This window comes from Citrus clementina, unplaced genomic scaffold (assembly GCF_000493195.1).
Source record: "Citrus clementina cultivar Clemenules unplaced genomic scaffold, Citrus_clementina_v1.0 scaffold_6, whole genome shotgun sequence".
Classification (NCBI taxonomy): Eukaryota; Viridiplantae; Streptophyta; class Magnoliopsida; order Sapindales; family Rutaceae; genus Citrus; species Citrus x clementina.
Genome location: NW_006262139.1, coordinates 21,435,475 through 21,456,315, shown reverse-complemented (window position 1 = coordinate 21,456,315; position 20,841 = coordinate 21,435,475). Strand labels below are relative to the sequence as shown.

Sequence of the window (20,841 nt, the reverse complement as noted above, 5' to 3'; positions counted from 1 at the left end):
AAATTTATTTAGTTTGAAGATAAAATTTGATAAAAATTAAATGGAAAAATTGGGTAATGAAGTTATATTCGTAATTTTATTAATAATATAGAAATAAATTAGATAATGAACAATTATTTTTTAATATGCTATAAGGGTATAATGGTAAAATTATAATTTACTATTAAGAAATAGAGGTCTGAGTGTCTTTTTTAAAACATTAGGGGGTTTTGTGTCTCTTATTCAAACGTTAGGGGTCTCTGTGTCCTTTTTCCTTAATTTTAAAAGGAGAAGATTCATGATTTGAATATTTATTAAATTGATGTAGGACATCTTTTGAATAAGCAAAATTTGGAAAAGCATTTTCCAATTTAACTGTAGGACAAAGAAATATTGTTTGGACCTTAAAAAGCTGTTTGGAATTATTTTTTAAAGAAATATTGTCATATTTTATCTTTTTATTGATTTTTTTATTTTAAATGTTTTTTTATTATTTTATTTTGGTAAAAAAAATTGTATTATGTCCTAATAATGTTTTTTTTTTATAGAAACTATTAAGAATCATATCATCAAAAACCTTAAAGATTACAAGTACGGTTATAAAAGAATTAGAACAACTCAAAGTTTAGTGCTAAATTCTTAAGATACGATGAATCTAAAAAAATTATTTTAGCGTACCGTGCATAACAAATCCAATTTGACAATCAATGGAGATAAGCTAAAGTGCAAAGCAACTATTTTATCAAAATTAAAATCATTCAAAAATTCCCTTATAAACATATGAAACCATTACAAAAACAACAAAAATTATAAAAATAAGTAGACAATAAAAAAATATATTCATAAATAAAAAATGCAAAAAAATAAAACTACAAGTCATCCTACAAAATTTTTCTTACAGGGCATATTACCATTAAAGTTGACATAATTAGGGGTGGACATTTAGATCAGATTGACCCAACTAAATAGAACCAAATCTGAATTTTATTTCGGGTTAGTTCGATGTAGGTTAAAACTTTAAACATAAGTTGTTCATTCCTAGATACCATATTCTAAAATATGGGTGCATTCTCATGATGCCCTATTGAGAGATTCTTTAGTCAAAAATCTTGAGGAGTTGAAGAAAAAAATTTAAAAAAAAAATCTTAAAAATAGGAATAAAAATGAAAAGATGCTGTTTATTTTTTATTTTTTGAAATTTGAACTTTAGGGTTTATTTATTTAACGTCTCAAATTTGAAATCTTGTTTTTTTTTTTAACTTATACATGATTTTCTGACATTTGTATTTGAATGAAAAAAATTACTTGTGTGACTTTTATATAAGTGGGAAAAAGTCTAAATGAGAAGCAAGTATTATATCTACATCTAAAAAATATCTCTATTAAATATATTTATTTCTTAAATGATAAATCTTAATTTTTCTTCCCTTTTAACTATAAAAACATATATGTCAAATAACCATATTTAAAATATTTTTATTTATAAAAACAAACAAAATACCACTTATATTAAGATGTTAAAAAATCATTTAAACATTAGCTAAATTTTATATTTCGGGGGAAAAAAGAAAACAAATACTACCTTAATCTTCGTTATTTTTCAATTGTTAATCAAAATTTCCATTTGAAACGTGTTTTTATTTAAGGAAACAAAAAGATGTATCCAATTTATTTCTTTAAAAAAATTAAAAGATGAAATTATTGGTGTTCCGATATAATTCTGCTTTGTCATAATTCCTTTTTTTTGCCCCTAAAAATTTGAAATAAGAAACATACATTTTATTGGGATTACATGATTGCTTGAAGAGTTACCACGTGGGAAATAGATAAGGAAAGTGGATTACACGACACAACATGTATGCGATTAGGGGTTGATCCAAAAACACATGTATTTTTGTTCGGGAGGGCTGAATTTCTCCCACCGAATTAAACACGCTGAGTAATAAAAAGCGGAGAGACAAGACAAAGACCGCCACGTGTGAAGTGCTGTCTTTCGACGTGAGCCACAAGATTCTATCGAGTTCTCGAGATTTCTATGTAATTTTTGAAAATCGGAAATGGAAAAAAAACCAGAAACTGACGTGGCAGCCCCTCCTTTTCTTTCTTCATTTTTCATCGAAAGCCAGAAAGGCTCGAAACTATTAATTTACTGCTCTGCTTTCTTGTTTCTCTGTTTCTCTCCTCTTCTCTTCTCACTTCCTACTTCCGTTTGAAATCATCTTTTTCTTTTTCCCTTTTTTGACAAAGAGGAAGTGTAATTTCTGTTTGTTTGAGCTACATAGAATTGGTAGATTTTGAGGGAAAAAAAAGAAAAAAGAAGAAAGGAGTATGAGCTTTAATTTATGTATGGTGATTTTGATTGCGGAGAAGTCGAAGACAGCGGGAACTGCTGTTATTGCGGAGAGTGTTGATTCCTGAGGCAATATTTAATCTTGAGAAGAGAAGGAGATCTTGCTTAGTTACAAGAATATGGCTGTTCAAGTATGTATACAATCTTTTTAATTGTAGATCAATTTAATTCTTTATGAGTTTTTTTTTTCCATTTATTTTGATAAGATTCTCATTGACCTCCAATGCTACTGTGCTTAGTCATCATTAATTTTGCTTCTTTTTTGCCATGCTTCAGTTTTTTTTTTTTTTAATCTATGTCGGAATAAGGAAAATATATTATTATGATTTGAGGTTTTGTGGTGAAATGAAAATGAAGTATTTTAAATAATTGAAGGCAATTAAAGTGTATCATCTAAATTCTAGATCTTATACGAGTCTGTCTTTAGTAGCTCAGGTCTGTTACCTTGTTCATGCGCATCAAATACCCAACACAACGTTGAAATGACTGAAAATTGAAAATCAGTTGTGATTCAAGTGGCGGGACATTGATCACACATGTATTACTTAACGCTTTGATTCTATGAATATGAAATTATTAACGTGTTTATTTAACTAATGATATCATGCTATCTGGATTTGTAGGAACGAGTGAACTGAGAAGGAACTTTTGTGTGTGATCTGAGAAAGAATTTTGTTATTCTGATGAAGAAAACTTTTATCATTAACTTTTGAAATGGGCTAATTTTGTTATGCCCCTTTTGTTTTCTATAGGACGAATGTGGAGGTAATCATTCAAATTCGGTTTTCTCGGCTGCCAATGGAATTGAATCAAGTTCTGGCCTGCATACTGTAACTGGTCTTGAAGTAAAGGATCAGTTTTCTTGTGGGAACGATTTTGCTCCCAAGGTTCACTCCTAGTTAGCTTTTTAGTGTTCTGCTTTTGTATATTAAATTGTCATATTTTCTAACATCAATTTTTTCTTCTTTAAATTATTGGCCTGATTAGCCAAGAAAACCATACACAATCACAAAGCAAAGAGAAAGATGGACGGAAGAAGAGCATAAGAAATTCCTTGAAGCTCTAAAGCTGTTTGGTCGAGCGTGGCGGAAGATAGAGGGTAAATTGAGCAAGCAATTCTTATTTTTTGAACATTTTCTCATTGTCCCATATGCATAAAGCCATGCCGTTTTGATAACAGAACATGTGGGCACAAAGACTGCAGTGCAGATACGAAGCCATGCTCAGAAATTCTTTTCTAAGGTTTGCTGCTCTTATTACAGTGCATATTCTACTATAATATCATTTTGCTTTCTTCTAAAGTTGAATTTTGACTGAACCCGGGGAGATTTTGGAAGGGTGGGTTTGTTCATTTTTCGTGTCATTCTTACTCCTCTGTTTGTGCTCTTTGGCAGGTTGTTGTTCATGTATCATGTCATTCTTACTCCTCCATTTGTGCTCTTTGGTAGGTTGTTCGCGAGTCAAATGGCTGCAGCACAAGCCCAGTGGAACCCGTCGAAATTCCTCCTCCTCGACCAAAACGAAAACCTATGCACCCTTACCCTCGCAAATTGGCCCATCCACCTGTTAAAGAAAGCCTAAATCCAGAGCTATCTAGAACATCTTTGTCTCCGATTTTATCAGTTTCAGAACGAGAGAACCAATCTCCAACATCAGTATTGTTTGCAATAGGCTCTGATGCCTTTGGTTCCTCTGATTCAAACTCTCCGAATGGCAGCTTGTCACCTGTTTCATCCGCTGTCCCTGAACAGCTTGGTGGGTTAACACTTTCTCATCCTAGTTCATCACCTGAAGAAAGGGGATCTCCATCTTCTGACCCTGTAACTCCCGGTTCAGTTACTGATGAGCAATCTCCGAAGGTACTAAGCCTTCTTTAACAATAATGTTTTTGTTGAGAATTGGTAATGTTTGTGAATTTTCTTTAATGATGTTTTAATTATTAACTTTTCCCCCCACTATTGTTTCTGTTGGTTAGTGTGTCCTGAAAATGGGGCTTTCTCCCCAACGTTTTGATAAAGAAGTATCTGATGTGAGAGCATCTTCACGGAGTCTGAAGCTTTTTGGAACAATTGTATTAGTCACTGATTCTCAGAGACTATCTTCTCCAACTGCAGGGACTTGTAAATTATTTGAATCATTTCCTTCCGAGGCTCTTGAGGGTAAACCTTTGCAGTTATTGCCGTTGGAGGTTATGCATACCGAATCACTGTCTGAGGATGCAAAATATGCATGGAGACGTACCCTGCCACATGGAGGGTCTGGGGCTTTCAGTTGTATGCAATCGACAGATGATGACTCAAATATGGTGGATACTGGTTCTGGTGCTCATCTTCCATGGTGGAATTTCTCTCATGGTTTGCCATATGCTGTCACTCCAAATAATCAGCAGGTGCAAAATTTACGTTTACATTCTAGTGTTAAGGAGGTTCAGGGTAGAGAATTCAAGAAGGAAGGATCTTTGACTGGTTCGAACTCTAAGTCAGTTAATGAAGAAGACAGTATTGACAAAAGTTCTGATGTTGACTCTCAGAGTAGTCGGCAATCTTTGGATAAGGAGGATAAGTGGCCGGAGGTAGCCTTTGAGCTTAAACCAAGTGAGAATTCTGCCTTCTCTGTGATAAGAACTAGAACAGATAAGCATATGAAAGGATTTGTGCCGTATAAAAAACGTATAGTGGAAAGGGACAATCAATTGTCAGCAGTAGGCAATGGAAGAGATCAAAGGGAATGGTAAAGATGCCGCCCATATTTCTAGGAAAGCCGATGATTTGTAGAGCTGATGATCTTATTAGTAGATAGTTCTCTTGTTCAAGGACTTGAGGAACTGATTTGGGTAGCACAGATAATGTTTTGACTGAAGCGGTCTTCTGCTGCTAGATAGGATGGTAAATGAAGTAATGCGTATTAATTCCACAGCTGTGCAAATTGTTATCTAGTCACCGAGTTTTTTATCTGCAACTGTTCAAATTAGTAGGTGTCCGGTTTGTATGTTTCAATTTTAAATTGCCGTTTCTCTCTGTTGAAATTATAGCTTTTTACGTTCCTTTTGATTTTTTTCCTTCTTTGGTCTGTGAATTCCTTTTTGTCACCAATTCTGTTCTACCTTTTTGTATAATATCTGAAGACAAGTTTCATTTTCTTGGCGAGTTAATTGTTCAAGTAAATGCTGCTACTTTTTAAGGTGGAATGTTGCTTTGTCTTTTAAAGATGAAATTCCATAATGTGGTGCATGAATTGGGAAATGGCTAGGGAAGGGTAATAAATGGCAACCGTGTGCAGTCTTAGTAGCCCATAGTAGATGTCTTGTTCACAGATTGGTCCCTCTTAACAATAAATGGAAGTTGGGGCGGCTGTGGAGTAATCCAAAATAGGTTCCAGCAATCGAAAAGAGGTTCCCCCACAATCAGGCGGAATTAACTGTACAATTTTCATTTTACCTTTCGGAAGGTTGTTGTCAGATTTTGTAGGAGAATTTGTAGTAACGCGTTTTTCTGAATTTTGGTTGTGAAAATTTGTAGTAACACGATTTTCTTTTTCTTTTCTTTTTTTAATTTTTATCGCTTTTAAATGGTTGGCCATGTGCCCATGAGCTCATATAATAGTATTTATTCCACCCAAGGGATTTTGACTTATTGTTTTGGTATTGGATTTAAATTAACCGAGCTACCAAATTTTGAAATTAGAAATACTGAGGTGTCGGAGTTTAAATAAGTTGGTGAAAAATAAACAGATAAGAAATTATTTCAGAAAAAAAAAATTGAATATAATACAATGGCAAAATTATTACCAAGCGTAACAACTAAATTATAAATTACATGAGTGAGCCTTCTGGACCGGTGGTAAGTCAGGCGCACTATTAGCCAAGTGATATTCCAATTTTATGAAACATGGTTCCCACTCGATATGTATATATTTTCTAATTAAGATTTCGTTTGATATAATTTTTAAAATTGAGTTTATTTAAATATAATTTTTATTATTATGAATTTTTGTTAGTAAAAATAAAATAACTTAATTTAGTGCTCATTTGGTATGGTTTATCTAGTTATTATAAGTGTTTATTTAATCTCAAAATTTTATCAAAATTTTTATTATCGTTTGGTTGTTTTTCTAATAGATTTTAAAAATTAAATAAATTATTTTCTCTCTATTAATAAAGATTCAAATTTTAATTTTTGGTAGTAGAGGTTGTATTTTTTTTAAATGTTAAAATATTTGAAGTATCATTTACTTATTTAATAATTTTATTTTATTCTTTGCATAATATAACTTTAAAAAGTTTGTCTACGAAAGTAATTTTATAACTTTTAATAAAAGTTCACATTGACAACTAAATCACTAAAATTTTTATGTAAAAATTCTATGAGTAAAATTTTTATTAATATAGACTCTACTTGAAAAGTTATATAAAAGTCTTAATTTTTAAAAGTTCAATAAGAAAAAACTAAATAACAATAAAAAAAATTGAATTTATGAAATTAAATAAAAAATTAAATTTATGATCAGTAGATAAGTTATACTAAATATACGCTAAGAAGGGGTATTAGGATGAATATAAAACATCAATTATGAAATTAAGATATTTTTAACTGGGAATACATTTTCATAAAATTCCAATAAAATAGACAGCAATTTCACATTCCTACAGTGTGTGGGCATATCTGATATCCTTTCCCTCATCAATCATAATGGATTAAAAAATTCCATTTTATTCTTTTTATACCCTCCCATGTCATGCATAAATAATAAAATAAAACACTCAAGAGGGACATATTGGTCTTTTCGAAGTTCCAACAAAGACGTAAAAAGAAGAGGGAAAAAAGCAATCAAAAACCTCATTTGTCTAAATGAATGAATTGAAAGCTGTTTTCGCTCTGCCAAACAAAAAATGTCGCCACAACTGTTAACTCTTGTAATACAACTGCTGCTTCTGTTCACACCAGCACCGACAACAGTCACCTCACACTACAACTACAACTTCACTTCCACGTCTCCCCCATCGCAATCCGAGTGGCGGCCGGCACGCGCCACTTTCTACGCGGCCTCCGATCCCCGTGACAAGGTGGGCGGCGCGTGCGGGTACGGCGACCTCGAAAAGGCAGGCTACGGTCAGGCCACCGCTGGACTGTCTGAGATTCTCTTCGAGCGCGGCCAGATCTGCGGCGCCTGCTTTGAGCTCCGCTGTGTCGAGGATATCCGATGGTGCATTCCTGGAACCTCTATAATTGTCACTGTCACTAACTTTTGTGCTCCTAATTACGGTTTTAACCCCGATGGCGGTGGCCACTGTAATCCTCCTAATAAGCATTTTGTTCTTCCCATCGAGGCTTTCGAGAAAATCGCCATTTGGAAAGCTGGCAACATGCCCGTCCAGTACCGCAGGTATAATTTTATTTTAATTTTAAGTCCTGCATTTAATTAATATCACCAAAATCGTTTTTCTGTTCATCTATCCGGTAGCTATAATAAAGAAGGGTTAGCGTTTGGTCATTTCCTTGTAGAATTAGTGAATCACTCTCAAACTCGAGCTTCGTTTTCTGAAATTTCTTAGAATAAACCAAAGGACAAGGGGCAAAGTTTACAGGGGTGATTGTTTTTGGATAATTATTGCTGCTTTTTTTTTTTTTTTTTTTTTGGGGTGTCGCAAGGCAGCGAGTATATAACCCCAGAGGTTGATCGTGTGAAGTAGATGTCTTGAAATTTGACTATCTGGTGTGTGAGTTGAGAATTGCATGAGATTGGAGACTGCGATAAATTATGACAATGATCTGAAGCATTTATAACAAGGACCATTTCTAGGTCATTTCATGCGTGCAGCTGGCTTCCTTTGCCTCTATTTTACTTCATCGTGTAATAATTTTCCATGATGTGTATAAGGAAATGGGATATGATGCAACATTAGTGTAGGTACTGGTCTTCAGATTGAATAAGAACATGCCAATAAATGCTATAGAGATGGCACCTACTATATGGTTGCATCTCACTCATGCAGTTGTACATTTGTGCTAATTTTTTGATGATCTGGCCGAAGAAGTGGTTCTAACACTAGCTCTTTGTTCGTCTTAACCACCTCAGTGTAATCACAGACACAGTTATTTGAAGATCCTATGTGGAATGATAGTGGTAGGGGCTACCCTAATGAATTAAGAAAATCTGGTTTTGTTCTTTACCTTTGCTCCAATGTTTATAATTTCAATTTCCTACTATTGTTAATTCTGCCCTTTACTTGCTTTTACTTGACGTAAAGCTGTCTTCCGAGTTCCAATTTCTTCTTTTTGAAGTTGATCTAAATACATTTACACTGTTTTTGTTGAGGAACTCGTATTTTGGTTGTAAGCATATTGTAATCTTGAAAGGATTTCCCTTTCCTTATACATGTTGATTTTTGTTGGCATAGGATAAAGTGCAGAAAGGAAGGAGGCATTCGATTTACGATTGATGGTTCGGATATCTTCATTTCAGCGTTGATCAGCAATGTAGCAGGTGCTGGAGATGTAGTTGCAGTGAAGATCAAGGGTTCAAGAACCGGTTGGCTTCCAATGGGTCGGAATTGGGGCCAAAACTGGCACATAAATGCCAATCTGAAAAATCAACCTCTCTCATTTGAGGTCACCACTAGTGATGGCCTCACGGTTACATCTTATAATGTTGCTCCTAAGAATTGGAACTTTGGGCAGACCTTTGAAGGCAAACAATTTGAGTCTTAGATTAGCACCAATAGCTTAATTAATTAAGTATACAGAAGAAGGTTTTTTTTTTTTTTTTGGTTGTATTCGGGTGGAAGGTGTATGGTGGGTTTTTCTATGGCTGGGAAGATACTATTCTTCAAGATGTAATGATTCAGTGAATTATTGTGATTTTTGTACCTCTGTTTTGTTCCATTTAAGACCCCTTTCTTTAATAGGCACATTTAGGAACCCTTCTGCTCAATTGCTTGGGTTTACCCATAAAGCACTGCGATCCGAAAATCTATTCGAAACATGACAACAGTAATAATAAAATTTTTTTATCCTCAACTAATACGAAACCAGGAAATTGCTACCTTACAACGGATATATGTTACATAACTTGCAGCATTTTTCTATGAACAGAATAATTTTAAGTCTCATAAATATTTAAAGTCATCTGTGACCATCCAGCATCAGAACCGAACTTACTGATTCACATTAGTGAAGAGTATAGATTCTGCAATGTAAACAGGATTGGTACAAATCTGTGAACAACCTTGACAAAAGGTGCACAAAAGAGATATATTTGTCTGGGAATGGGTAAAATACTTTCCAGAACTTGCACATCCACTGATCCACATACAAACCGAAGCCAGCAGTTTGCAGCATAACCAAAATAAGTCACACTCATACAGATAGATTTATAAGACAGTGTGAAAATATACAACTTTAGAAGCAAAACATACAATCCATGCAAAATATAACCAAGCCTGGAGGCAACCTATCTATCACCTATGAAATTAAAGAAGCAGCCTCTGAGTTTCACAGACTAACATGGAACTGAAAGAAATCAAATTAAAGTCATCAAGTAAATCGAAACCTCTTCTCCCAAAAAAAAAGTTAAAACGGAATCTATAGGTATCATTAAGGTTGTTCACTCACCAACAGAAATTTTTCACCATGTCCTACTCGAAAAGTCAACCAACAACATGTTGCTGCCAACTAGCAGAAAACACTGTACCATCCATAACTTGTACCATGAGATACATTTTATTTCCAATGTTATACAAGTTCAGCCATCAGTAACGCAAAAAGAGAATTGAATGCCAAGTCTTTCTAGTAGCTTGCTAAAAGGAAAGAGATGCAATGCAGAGACGGAAGATGAGCTGCTCAAATGCTATATACACACGCATACATACATATACATGTACATACATATTACAGTTCAGTTTCTGTTTGTTACGAGTAACAATATAAAACCTTTAGTAGTCTTCTTACCATAAAGTTCTCTTCAAAATTTTAAGTTAAAAGATTTATCAGCCCGATTCAATTAGCAATCATATTATGAGTGAAATGCATATATTTATCCTGGCATAACAACCTGACAAGTCATACACATGCATCAAGAAACACTTAGTCCGATAGACCAGCAAACATCCAGCTCCAAGTAAGCCATGGGACCCATTTTACTATACTCCAGTCAGGTTATTCTAAGTTTAAATTTTAAACTAAAACAAGAATCAAGTTCTAAACTTCCATTTACTTTAATCTAACGGCTTAGAATGTGGATAAAATTTTAAATCACAAAAGTCTGACACTTTTGTTAAAGTGAAAAAAAGGAAACCCTAGGAAGTCACTAGCTGTTACTTGTTCACTGATATTCCCATTGTCCACATTCTAGTCCTAATGTCCTATATATTACGTTATTCTCACAAGTAATAAAGGTAATAACAATTTAGTTTCTATATTTTCTCTCTGCCAATATGGCTCTCTCTCTCTCTCTCTGTCTCTCTCTCTCTGTGTCTGGACATTTGTGGGTACATTAACTAGAATTGCCATCTTCTAATTCACATTTAAGTTTTTTTTGGATCAATTATGAAAAATCAAATTCTTATTCAACAAGCAATCCCAATTGCAAGCTCAATTAAAGACTTACTATGAAAAACTTGTATGTTAGCTTTATCAAACCAAACTCACGTTTATTCCCTATTCTAATCAAGATGACATGTCAATTGCAATTAATAGATGAAAAATGAGAAGCAAATAAGAACTTCATGCATATATGTTTGCAGAACTCGATATGGTGAAAGCCAAAGCATGATGAGAGTAAAAGAGACATCTGTGAAAATAGGATGCAACTAGAATATTTTCTTCAGTTCCAAATTATAGCACTGATTTCTTGACTAGATATCAACCCGCAGCTGAAAAGTGACAATACAATTGAATGGAATAAAAGAAGAGCAACGTTGACTAAAGAAAAGCAATGTTGTGAGTATTCACTATTCAAACAAAGATAAAGAAAGCATGTATTTACTATTGAATGGAACAAACAACTCCATTTCCATAAAAAAATGAACTTGAGAATTCAATTACCCCATTATTGACTAAAGAAAAGCAATGTTGTGAGTATTCACTATTCCAACATATCTAAACAAGTAAAAAAGGGGAAAAAAGAAAAAAGAATTTCAGTGTGTGTAAACTAATACAAAATTTTACTTGTGAGTTAATCAGAAGCTGCAGGAAGAACCTGGAAAGAATCAAATATACAAAACAGAAGGGAAGTGTTTAGCCTCAATTAAGAGTCGCTGTCTTGGACTTGATAGGAAGCTCGTGTGTATACTCCATGCAAAAACCCGCATCCGTATAAAAGAAAGCAGAAACTAAAACTTTCAAAGCCTCTGGTGAGATTCAATGAGCAATGCATTTAGCATGATATGAACGGCGGCATCATAAACTGCGGCATCATAGTGCATGCCATCAAGCGTGCACCTAGGCCCACAATTCCAAGTCAAAGACTGAATATCAAGCAATACAAGTGGACCACCGGTTTGGCGCAAGAGCTTACTGTCTCCAAGCGCCCTATCATATGCATGCCACATAAGATCATTCATCTTCAGCCTCTTTTCCTCCGTATTCAACATCCCATTTATCAACATCGGCATGCCAAGCCAAAACAAATGCGGCGATCTAATAGAAACAGAACCAGTCACTGGCCCATCAGTACCCAGTTCCGGAGAAAACGGTAACAATGAAACCACAGAGCTTTTCAACGATCGCAAAGAAACGCCATAATCCGAAGCATTACCGACATGTAACATATGCCATAGCCCAGTGCCCATCACTAGAACATCCGGGTATTTCCTTTTCTCCTTGAACTTGATAACCAAGTCAGTTAAATTGGTCTCAAAAGGAGCCCAGATAAAATCCAACTTCATACCAATCTCATCAATCACAATGTCATAATCACTATGTCTCTTAAACAAATCACCCCTAATGGAATCCACACGTTCTTGATCCAAAACCAAACTAAGTAAAGAGACTACAAGCAAACGAGCCTGGGAATCACCAGCCACAACAACCCAGGAGCCGTTTAACAAATCGGAAGCATCCGATTTATCTAACTTTTGAAACTCACAAGCATCGAGTTTTCTGGATTTGAGCCAATCCCAGTTCTTCTCATAATAATAATTCGGAGTGAAACTTGTGTTATTAACGACACGATGTGTAGGTTTAACATCCCAAATGATTTGATTGACCAAATTAATACAAGAGTCTCGATGATCAAATACAACGAAGGAGGAAAAGGAAGTGGCAAAATCAGAAACAGAAGGGAAATAGGGAGTCAAATGGACACATACCGCCAGAGTAATGAACAAAGAGCAACCAAAGAACAACATCTTGTTGCGGCTCAAATGCCAACCGGCCATTACCATGGGCACGAACAGCACTACGCACGCCGCAAGTGCTCCTATTTGAACTCCCCCAACCATTTCTTTCTTTCTTTCTTTTTCAGATCCCTGGTATTGATTCTTGCATTTCGGAGAGGTATCTTGTTACAGTTGTTGGTTGGCGAAGAAGAGAGAGATGGATAGATCTGTCACTGTGTTCCTCTCTGCCTTTTGACTCAAGCAAGTAAGTGAGGAGGAATTGATGGGATAACCGCAGCCATTGACGTGTTTGTTTATTTGGTTTTCTGAATGTTTTTCTTTTATTTTTCCCTTGTGCTTCAAATGTCAGCTCACGTTAGCCTCCTCGTTATTATTCTCTTCCTAAAATGCGCAGACATCACATCACCGGTTAAGTTCATCAAGTTAAAACTCATAGGCGTTCCAGAACATTTGAGACGTGTAATGTCTCGCGTGTTTATATAATCTACATGAACTCGTGGAAATGGCCTCATTTATTCTTTATTTATTTATTTAAAATTAGGATTAATAAATAAATAAATAAATTATAGCATTTTCATTTTGTATTGTCCGGACCCACATGAACTGAAACTCTTTTTAATTCGGTTTTGCACTTGGGCTTTGGCAGTTTGGTTTATTTACAAGTTTAACCCAAGACAGCAAATAATGGGTTTCATACTTTCGTTGTACTGGGCCGAAACATAACATATGCCCGAGAATTAAAGAAGTTGGTTTCAATGGGCTGGGCTAGCCCAATACGACAAAATTTATCCTTAGTGGCTGTATTGCAACCATACAGCGCCCTCCTTTCTGTCTTGGTCTTATGAGAAGCAAAAACTGCAACTTTAATTATATTATATAAGAATAGTGTGCTTATTTGAATCTTCTAAAATTAATTTTTATGTAATGTTTTAGTTTAAATTTTTTTTTAAATGTCTGAGTTTTTTTTTTTTTTTTTTTTTGTATTAAGGATAAAATGATATACGTAACTAAAGTATTTTCATTCCCAACACCTTTAAAACTTTTTTTTTTAAACTAAGATTTTATTTGCCTATTATAATTAAAATAAAGAAATGTATATTCATTTTTCTTCGAAAAAAGAGAAGGAAAAAAAAATTGGTTTGTAACGTGTTAACATGTATCATAATCTTCATACAAAATATTATTGCCTTAAACATATCATTCGTATTTATACGCTCGGACCAATTCGGATTTTTCATTTATTTAAAATGTTAGGATATGAAGAGGGAAAAAAAAAAAAAAAGACAAAGAAACTTACAAACAGATGCTAATATATGTACAGCCAAGTTCGCTATCACAGGGAATGATGCATGCATGAGCGTATGGTTGACGGTGATGAGGCAGCTTTTATAGCATGTCTCCTAGCATTTGTCAATTACGACAAACCTAATGTTTTGTAACATCTTCCAAAGGCATGTGGACGTCTAGCTTATCAAGAGGCACAGGAGTTAGGATTATTAATTGAATGATCGAGTAGTCGAATTGAAGCACTTCGACTCCATTCTATACGCCCATATCATCGCTGGCCTTGGCTAGGCCAGTGGGTAGTGTAGTGACATGTCTAATGTCTTCTTATAAGATTCAATCTCCTGGCCTAACTTGTTCCCCGTCTCAACGTAACCACCACAGTGTGTGTTCACTAAAAAGTAGCCTACCACATGAATTTGTGAATCCTGCCCTTCATGTAGCAACCTATACTAGGATCTCTCTTTCTCTTTTTCTTTCAAACAAATAAATTAAAAGGATCGATTTATGTGTCGTTGTATATAATTCTGATAATCGAATGCATATTATACATTATATTATATATGCTTTGGACTTTACGCTAACAGAACCATGGATCATACATTATGCAAGCAGAGGTGTTACTCGATCGGCTTCAAAGATTTTCTTTTCTTGCCTATACATAAAGTGAAGGAGATCATTCACATCTAGATCGAAAATAGTTCCTTCACTAAGTATGTGAGTTTGGACCCAAGAAAAAGAAAAAAAAAGAAGCCTCAATTCATAAGTTAGTTTTTCAATATGAGTTAGACTCAAAAGCTATTATATAATATCATGACTAATTCATGTATGATTATTGAGGTTCGTTCCACCGTTTCAAGTGACAAAAACTAGGTTGAGCGAGGGAGATAATTCGACATTGATTGAATATGTAATTTTAGAACAACTCTGAAAAAAACTGATAAATAATTTAGTACTCATCAATTCATTAGTAACGCGAGATGTGATATGATAGGTGTATATATAAATATTAGTAATTGGTTTTCTTTCACTCGTTGACAAGTGGACAAAGATGAAAGACAGATTAATTTATAAAGTTGAGAATAGAATGTAAAACATGAGATTAGTATCATATCCAATCCCAAGCATGAGTTATTTTCCTTGATTTGTAGTGCGTACAGAGCGGTGGTTACATCTTCTCGCTAGCAACACTGCATGTAACACGGAACGGACAACAAGAGTGATAAATGAATGATAGCTGACAAGTCGTATTGATGGATTATCCAAAGAAAGTTTGATCGATTGTGAAGAAAATTTAGTGTCCAAATACATAAGTTTTCCGAAGGAGATATAATGGATGTAATGCATCAATTCGCGTTAGGTGAGAATATGATGTTTTCAGAAGAAGCATTTGACAAAATTCTTAGCAAAATTTGGAAGTGTTGTAAACAATTCCTTCACTTAATACTTTCTTTATCTTAATCAAGCAGTAGCAGCTACCCCATATCCTCATTTCCCTTTCTTTGCATGTCCTCTTCCGTTTTTTATTTTTCTGTACTAAATTTATGCACGAATCACAGATTCTACATGCATGGAGTGTTTGGCTAGATTTGTTATTATAATAATTATTATTATATTTTTTGTTTTTTTTTTTTTTGGGGAAGAAAAATAGCTACTGATTAATTTATTATTGTGATGTAAATGAAGACATATATGGAGAGAGAACAAATCCTAGCAAGAATTAATAGAAAAAAATGGGGCATGCCATGGGATTGCGACCCCAGACCAGCCCTTATACGGATGCCGAAAAACATATGGGCCAAGCCTTTTTTGGTCATGTTTTTTAATGTTTGTAAATTAACGCTACCCAAAAATGTTATGCTAGCATCCGTTCAAAGAAACCAAATCCAAACATAAATAAATAAACAAAAATTTATCTTCAAAGACACCCTGATAGGTGATAAGACAAATGGCCTAAACACATCTTACCTTCAGCAGCGCAACCCCATCCCCATTTCTTCAGCCTACGTTCTTTTATTTATTATTATTAGTTGGTGAATTCTTTGATACCAAACATGTTATATACCACATCATCATCTCTTCATTCAAGTACGGCAAATAATAAGTTTTTTTTTCAGGTCTCACTTATGGAAGAACATTTTGCTATATTCTTTTTAAGGATAAGGAAGATCATAAAATCGGGACTCTCAAGCTTTGTTCAAACGGTCATTTGGATCCCAATATTGTATAAATGTATGCTTAGATATATATGAAAAATTATCTTTTTGTTGCAGTTACTAATATGCCCTTTGGTTAAATATAAAGAAAAAAAAAATTGACTTTAACTTGAATTAAAATCTTACAAATTTTTAGGACACATGGCACAACAGAGACCGCTTGATATGTAATAAATACCGGAACCAAATTAAATTATTTATTTGAAGTACTCCAATTGGCTTTTAAATTGTGAATATGAAATAATATGTTTGTGATTATAGAAGTTGTAGGTTTGATCGTTGTAGCTGAAGTGAGATGGTATCACTAAGTAGCTGTCAACCAAAATTTGAAGAATGTTTGATTTTATCAAATATCCTTTTTTTTTTTTTCTTTGGGTGGGGGGATAAAATGAGCTTAAATTTAACTTTATTTTCTTTTATCTGAAACAGTGTTTATTCCATTGTTTGTGGGTGAGACTGTAATTATTTTGAGGCATAGAGAAACTCTGTAGTTCCAACAAAAAAATATATATATATTATCAAAATAAGATAAGATCTTTATTATTTTCTTTGACAGTAAAGATAAGGGTTTTAATTTACTTTAATTAATTTCTACGTAAATTTTCTAAGACAGTAGTTATGGTGGAGTTGTTCTGTCGTATAGTATTGATGATGACCGTTAGATCATAATAATAAGTGTAGATTTAATATTTATCTGTATGATCGTATGGTTATCATTAGCGCTCCACTTGAAGCAGTTCCAACATAACTGGACCACCCATTATATGATTTACAATGTTTGTACTATACTATCCTCAAATGTATTAATGTTTCTCCAATATAGGCCGCAATATTAACACAATTAAAATATAATAATATTCTTTGACTAAAACTAATTTTAATAATCAATCCACTTTGGATTGTTCCATGTGCATAAAACAAGCTAGCTTTTAGGTACAAATGTCCAACATAAAAAAGGTTCACAAAATAGTGGTTCAAGAGGTGGGTGGATGTGAACTCTCTCAACATCATTATTAAGCCCCGTGCTAATAACAGATTAAAATTAATCTGACTTTATAGGATTCTAATTAGTAATTAAGACCAAAATCTTGGAAGGAATGTAAGTGCTTCAAGACCAGTACAGAATATTCTCTAAAGAAAGATTAATTTTGAAATCACTACATGAAAAGGCTCGTTATCCATATTTGTCATTCTGAAGATGATCAAACTAGCTATGCGACAAAAGTATCTTCAATCAAAGCTCATCATTTTGCGAACATAACTTTTTAAACCTTACTTCAGTTATCGCTCCAAGGATATATAGTTCACCCCAACTCACAGAAGCTATAAACAAAGCAAAAAGTGGGGAAAAAAAAGTTGTAAATAATAATAATAATTTCCTTAAAAGAATGAAATGAGAAAATTTGATTTATTTTAAATTAACATCACATAATTAATGGACCCATAAGTCAATCCGTAAAATTATTATATATTAAGATTTTCTTTAATATTATTGATGTTCGACTAGCTCTTATCCAATAACTTAAATTTTATGGTGTAATTATTTATTTAATATGGTATCAAAATCAAATTTATTTGTTTGGTTATCTGTATGTAAAACTTGTTTGTTTTTAGGCTTTAGCAATTTATCTTACTATTTCTTTTATTTGGAAATGTGGAAGTGGCTAGGTTAATATATAAATCTCTTATAAATTATTTAAATCACTTAAGAAAACAAAATGAAGGCATGTGCATATTTTATTATAAGTAATTTCACTTAAATGTGGGTGTCTGTTCATTCAATAGTATAAAAAATTGGTTGTTGGAACTTACTCATACCTAAATAGATACAACAATACTAGGGGTCTCAAAATTTAAATTTTTATTTGAATTTAAATATCATGTGTCACCTATCTATTAAAAAATAAATTTTGTACCTTATAAAATTACTTAATTACCTAGCATTGCTCAAATCGATAATGGTTGTTACGATAATACTTTTTTCCCAAAAAAAAAAAAGAGCTCTAAAAAGACTATATCTAATAGATATCAATTTAGTAAATTAATGACATTACAGAGAGTATCCATAAACATCTATCCCAATTAAATTTGTACATGTGTAACATGTCCCTATGTTAGTTATAACTGAAAGATAATAATTAATATATATATAATTTTATATTTTTACTTAAATAATTAGTTTATTTAATATAATAAATAATTAATTAATCGCTTATCAAAGTGTATAATTAATTTTTAAAAAGCAAAAAAGCGAAAAGGTTTGTTCATGTACTGTCTTCATTCAGTCGATCATATTAATATAAATTAACAAGATGTGCTTAGCACATGCAATTTCTCTCAAGCTCGATATTAATAAATTATTATTATTATGCTGATTAAACCCCAGCCAGTAATTAATTAGTTTAAACATCAAACATAGTTGTAATAATTTTGGCCTAGCTCTAAGTTTAGCCCGCAATCTTTTTTATATTATATTATATATATATATATATATATATATCACATGCGAGCCATCGTAAATAACTAAACTATATATGTTATTAGTTAATCGACTATTGTAAAAGACTGTGTGTATGTCTTTTCTTTGAAGAAAAAAGATAGTAATAATAATAATAATAATGAGTAAAGAGCACGTGCAGTCTTCCATGCTTTACTATAAGTCTATAAGTGAAAGTAAAAGTGGTGCAATTGGCCATTTTTTGACTTTCCTTTTTGTTTATTTATTTATTTTTTTTGTGTTTGGAAAATGAAGAACAATTTGGAAAAGAGAAGGAATGGATTTAGAAGGAATAATTTATAGAGAGTTATAAATCGAAATATCATACAACATTTTGATTGATGTTACTAAATTGAAAAATTATCATTTTGATTGATGTTACTAAGTTGGAAAAATTATCGACAATTTGATAGTAACTGGTTCCATTCTTTTTTTAAAGATAATGTTGTAAATATCCAAGTATTGAATTTTCTTCATGCAATAGAACTCTTCTTCCTAAATAATTAGCTCTGAGAGAGAAAGAGAGGGTTCAAGTCGACTTGAAATATTTTTGTTTTTTGTTTTTTTTTTCCTCTCTAATAAAAGAAATGAAATAGGAGGGAAAATGATTCAATAGGAAGTGAAAAGCAGGAGACAGTGACAGACTTCTTGCAAACCTAACTCTGGAAGAAAATGAATTGAATTAAAATCCATCAATCAATCTTTCATTTAGCAATTGACACCTACAAACAACAACAACCCAGAGGCAAAACCCTTTCTTCATTTTTGTGGTGATCTATTTTCCCACATCTCACATTTATCCAAATACCAACTCAAATCATATGGTAACAATAGTAATAATAGCAAGGAAAAAGAGAGAGAGAGAGAGAGAAATATAGAAGACAAATTGGGGTTATCAAGAACTTTGTTACACTTGCATATTATAAGTATTGATGGGTGTCACGTTGACAAAAATATAATCTAACTTTATATTTATATAATATTACGGTATTTTGTCCATTTTTTTTTTTTGAATATTGATTAATCATCAGATTACTGCATTATACAGATATTTATAACAACTGCTATTGTAGCAGAGATATTACACTGATATTTACAATCAGATATATATGACTGGGACTTACATTATTACATTGAATTCTATAAAGTACATACTTAGACAAATAACCCCTCACAAAAGAGGGATATCCATACTCCACTTGCATTTCGTAAGGGAGAATAATTTTTAAATATAAAGAACATTTAGCCCCCACAATATTTTTATGGGGGCTAGAACCGCTGCCCTCACAAACATTGTGAGGACTTGTAATAAAAAGACAGTTGCCACATTAATCCAGGAAATGGTGCTGAGCAGCTGTTTTACCTAGTTATGTCTCGACTCAACCAACCTGGCTGGTTATATATGTTACATTTATTTATTTATTTATTCACCTAAAATATTGCACTTACGAAAATGATAGTAGTAGTGATGTAACGACAAAAGATTAAAAAAATGGAAAAAAAAAAAAATCACCCATGTGGTAACAGAGTACACGTGCATATCCATATTATGAGAGAGAGAGACTGTGACACTTTCATTGGAACTCCTTAAGGTTTGCCATAATATGGAACTATTGTAATATGTAAAACATAAACAGCTTTTAGTGGATTAGGACAAATTTAATTAGAGGATGGATTTTTGATCTAGAGATATCCGTGACAGATGGAATTAATGTTGGTACTTTAACAGACATTGAACTTTAATATTTTAAATATTTTAATGTTTCACTACATAGACTTACATTAGATTAATTGAAATTTAATTAAAAAATTTATATATATTTACACATTAAAAGGTAATCTATTGTTAAAAAATATGAAAATCTAATACCATAATACATGGAAATATTTAAAATCTCTAAATTAAAAATTAATTATCGATGTTTCTCTGAATTAGTCTTTGATTTTTTTCACTTCTCTATGATTTATATGTGACGAATTTTATTTATTTATTGATTTTCGGAGGTAGGATGATATCGTATTGATTTGATTTTTCTTGCATGAGAAAGACAATATACAGAAGGAAAAGGGTGGGAATGAAATTGAGAAGAGAGTGTCAGTAGCTTACTTATGACAACTGCCAGTGTCTGAGAGCACGAATATCAAAGCAATGGAAGAAACGGATTCTCAATGAAACAGA

General features: G+C 32.9%; 3 protein-coding genes across 3 annotated transcripts; 2 read left to right on the top strand and 1 right to left on the bottom strand.

Annotated features, from left to right (window-relative positions):
* Nucleotides 1–1,944: 1,944 nt before the first annotated feature.
* LOC18039807 (protein REVEILLE 1) lies at nt 1,945–5,466 on the top strand. Its single transcript, XM_006430346.2, has 6 exons — nt 1,945–2,460; nt 3,082–3,216; nt 3,317–3,428; nt 3,510–3,571; nt 3,778–4,188; nt 4,305–5,466. The coding sequence occupies exons 1-6, from the start codon at nt 2,449–2,451 to the stop codon at nt 5,061–5,063; spliced, it is 1,491 nt and encodes a 496-aa protein (XP_006430409.1). The 5' UTR covers nt 1,945–2,448; the 3' UTR covers nt 5,064–5,466.
* Nucleotides 5,467–7,127: 1,661 nt separating this feature from the next.
* Nucleotides 7,128–9,304, top strand: LOC18039806 (expansin-A13). Its single transcript, XM_006430345.2, has 2 exons — nt 7,128–7,711; nt 8,727–9,304. The coding sequence occupies exons 1-2, from the start codon at nt 7,218–7,220 to the stop codon at nt 9,034–9,036; spliced, it is 804 nt and encodes a 267-aa protein (XP_006430408.1). The 5' UTR covers nt 7,128–7,217; the 3' UTR covers nt 9,037–9,304.
* Nucleotides 9,305–11,306: 2,002 nt separating this feature from the next.
* Nucleotides 11,307–13,126, bottom strand: LOC18038347. The gene has a single exon (XM_006430344.2). It carries the CDS (start codon nt 12,765–12,767, stop codon nt 11,667–11,669), a length of 1,101 nt encoding a protein of 366 aa, XP_006430407.1. The 5' UTR covers nt 12,768–13,126; the 3' UTR covers nt 11,307–11,666.
* Nucleotides 13,127–20,841: the final 7,715 nt, after the last annotated feature.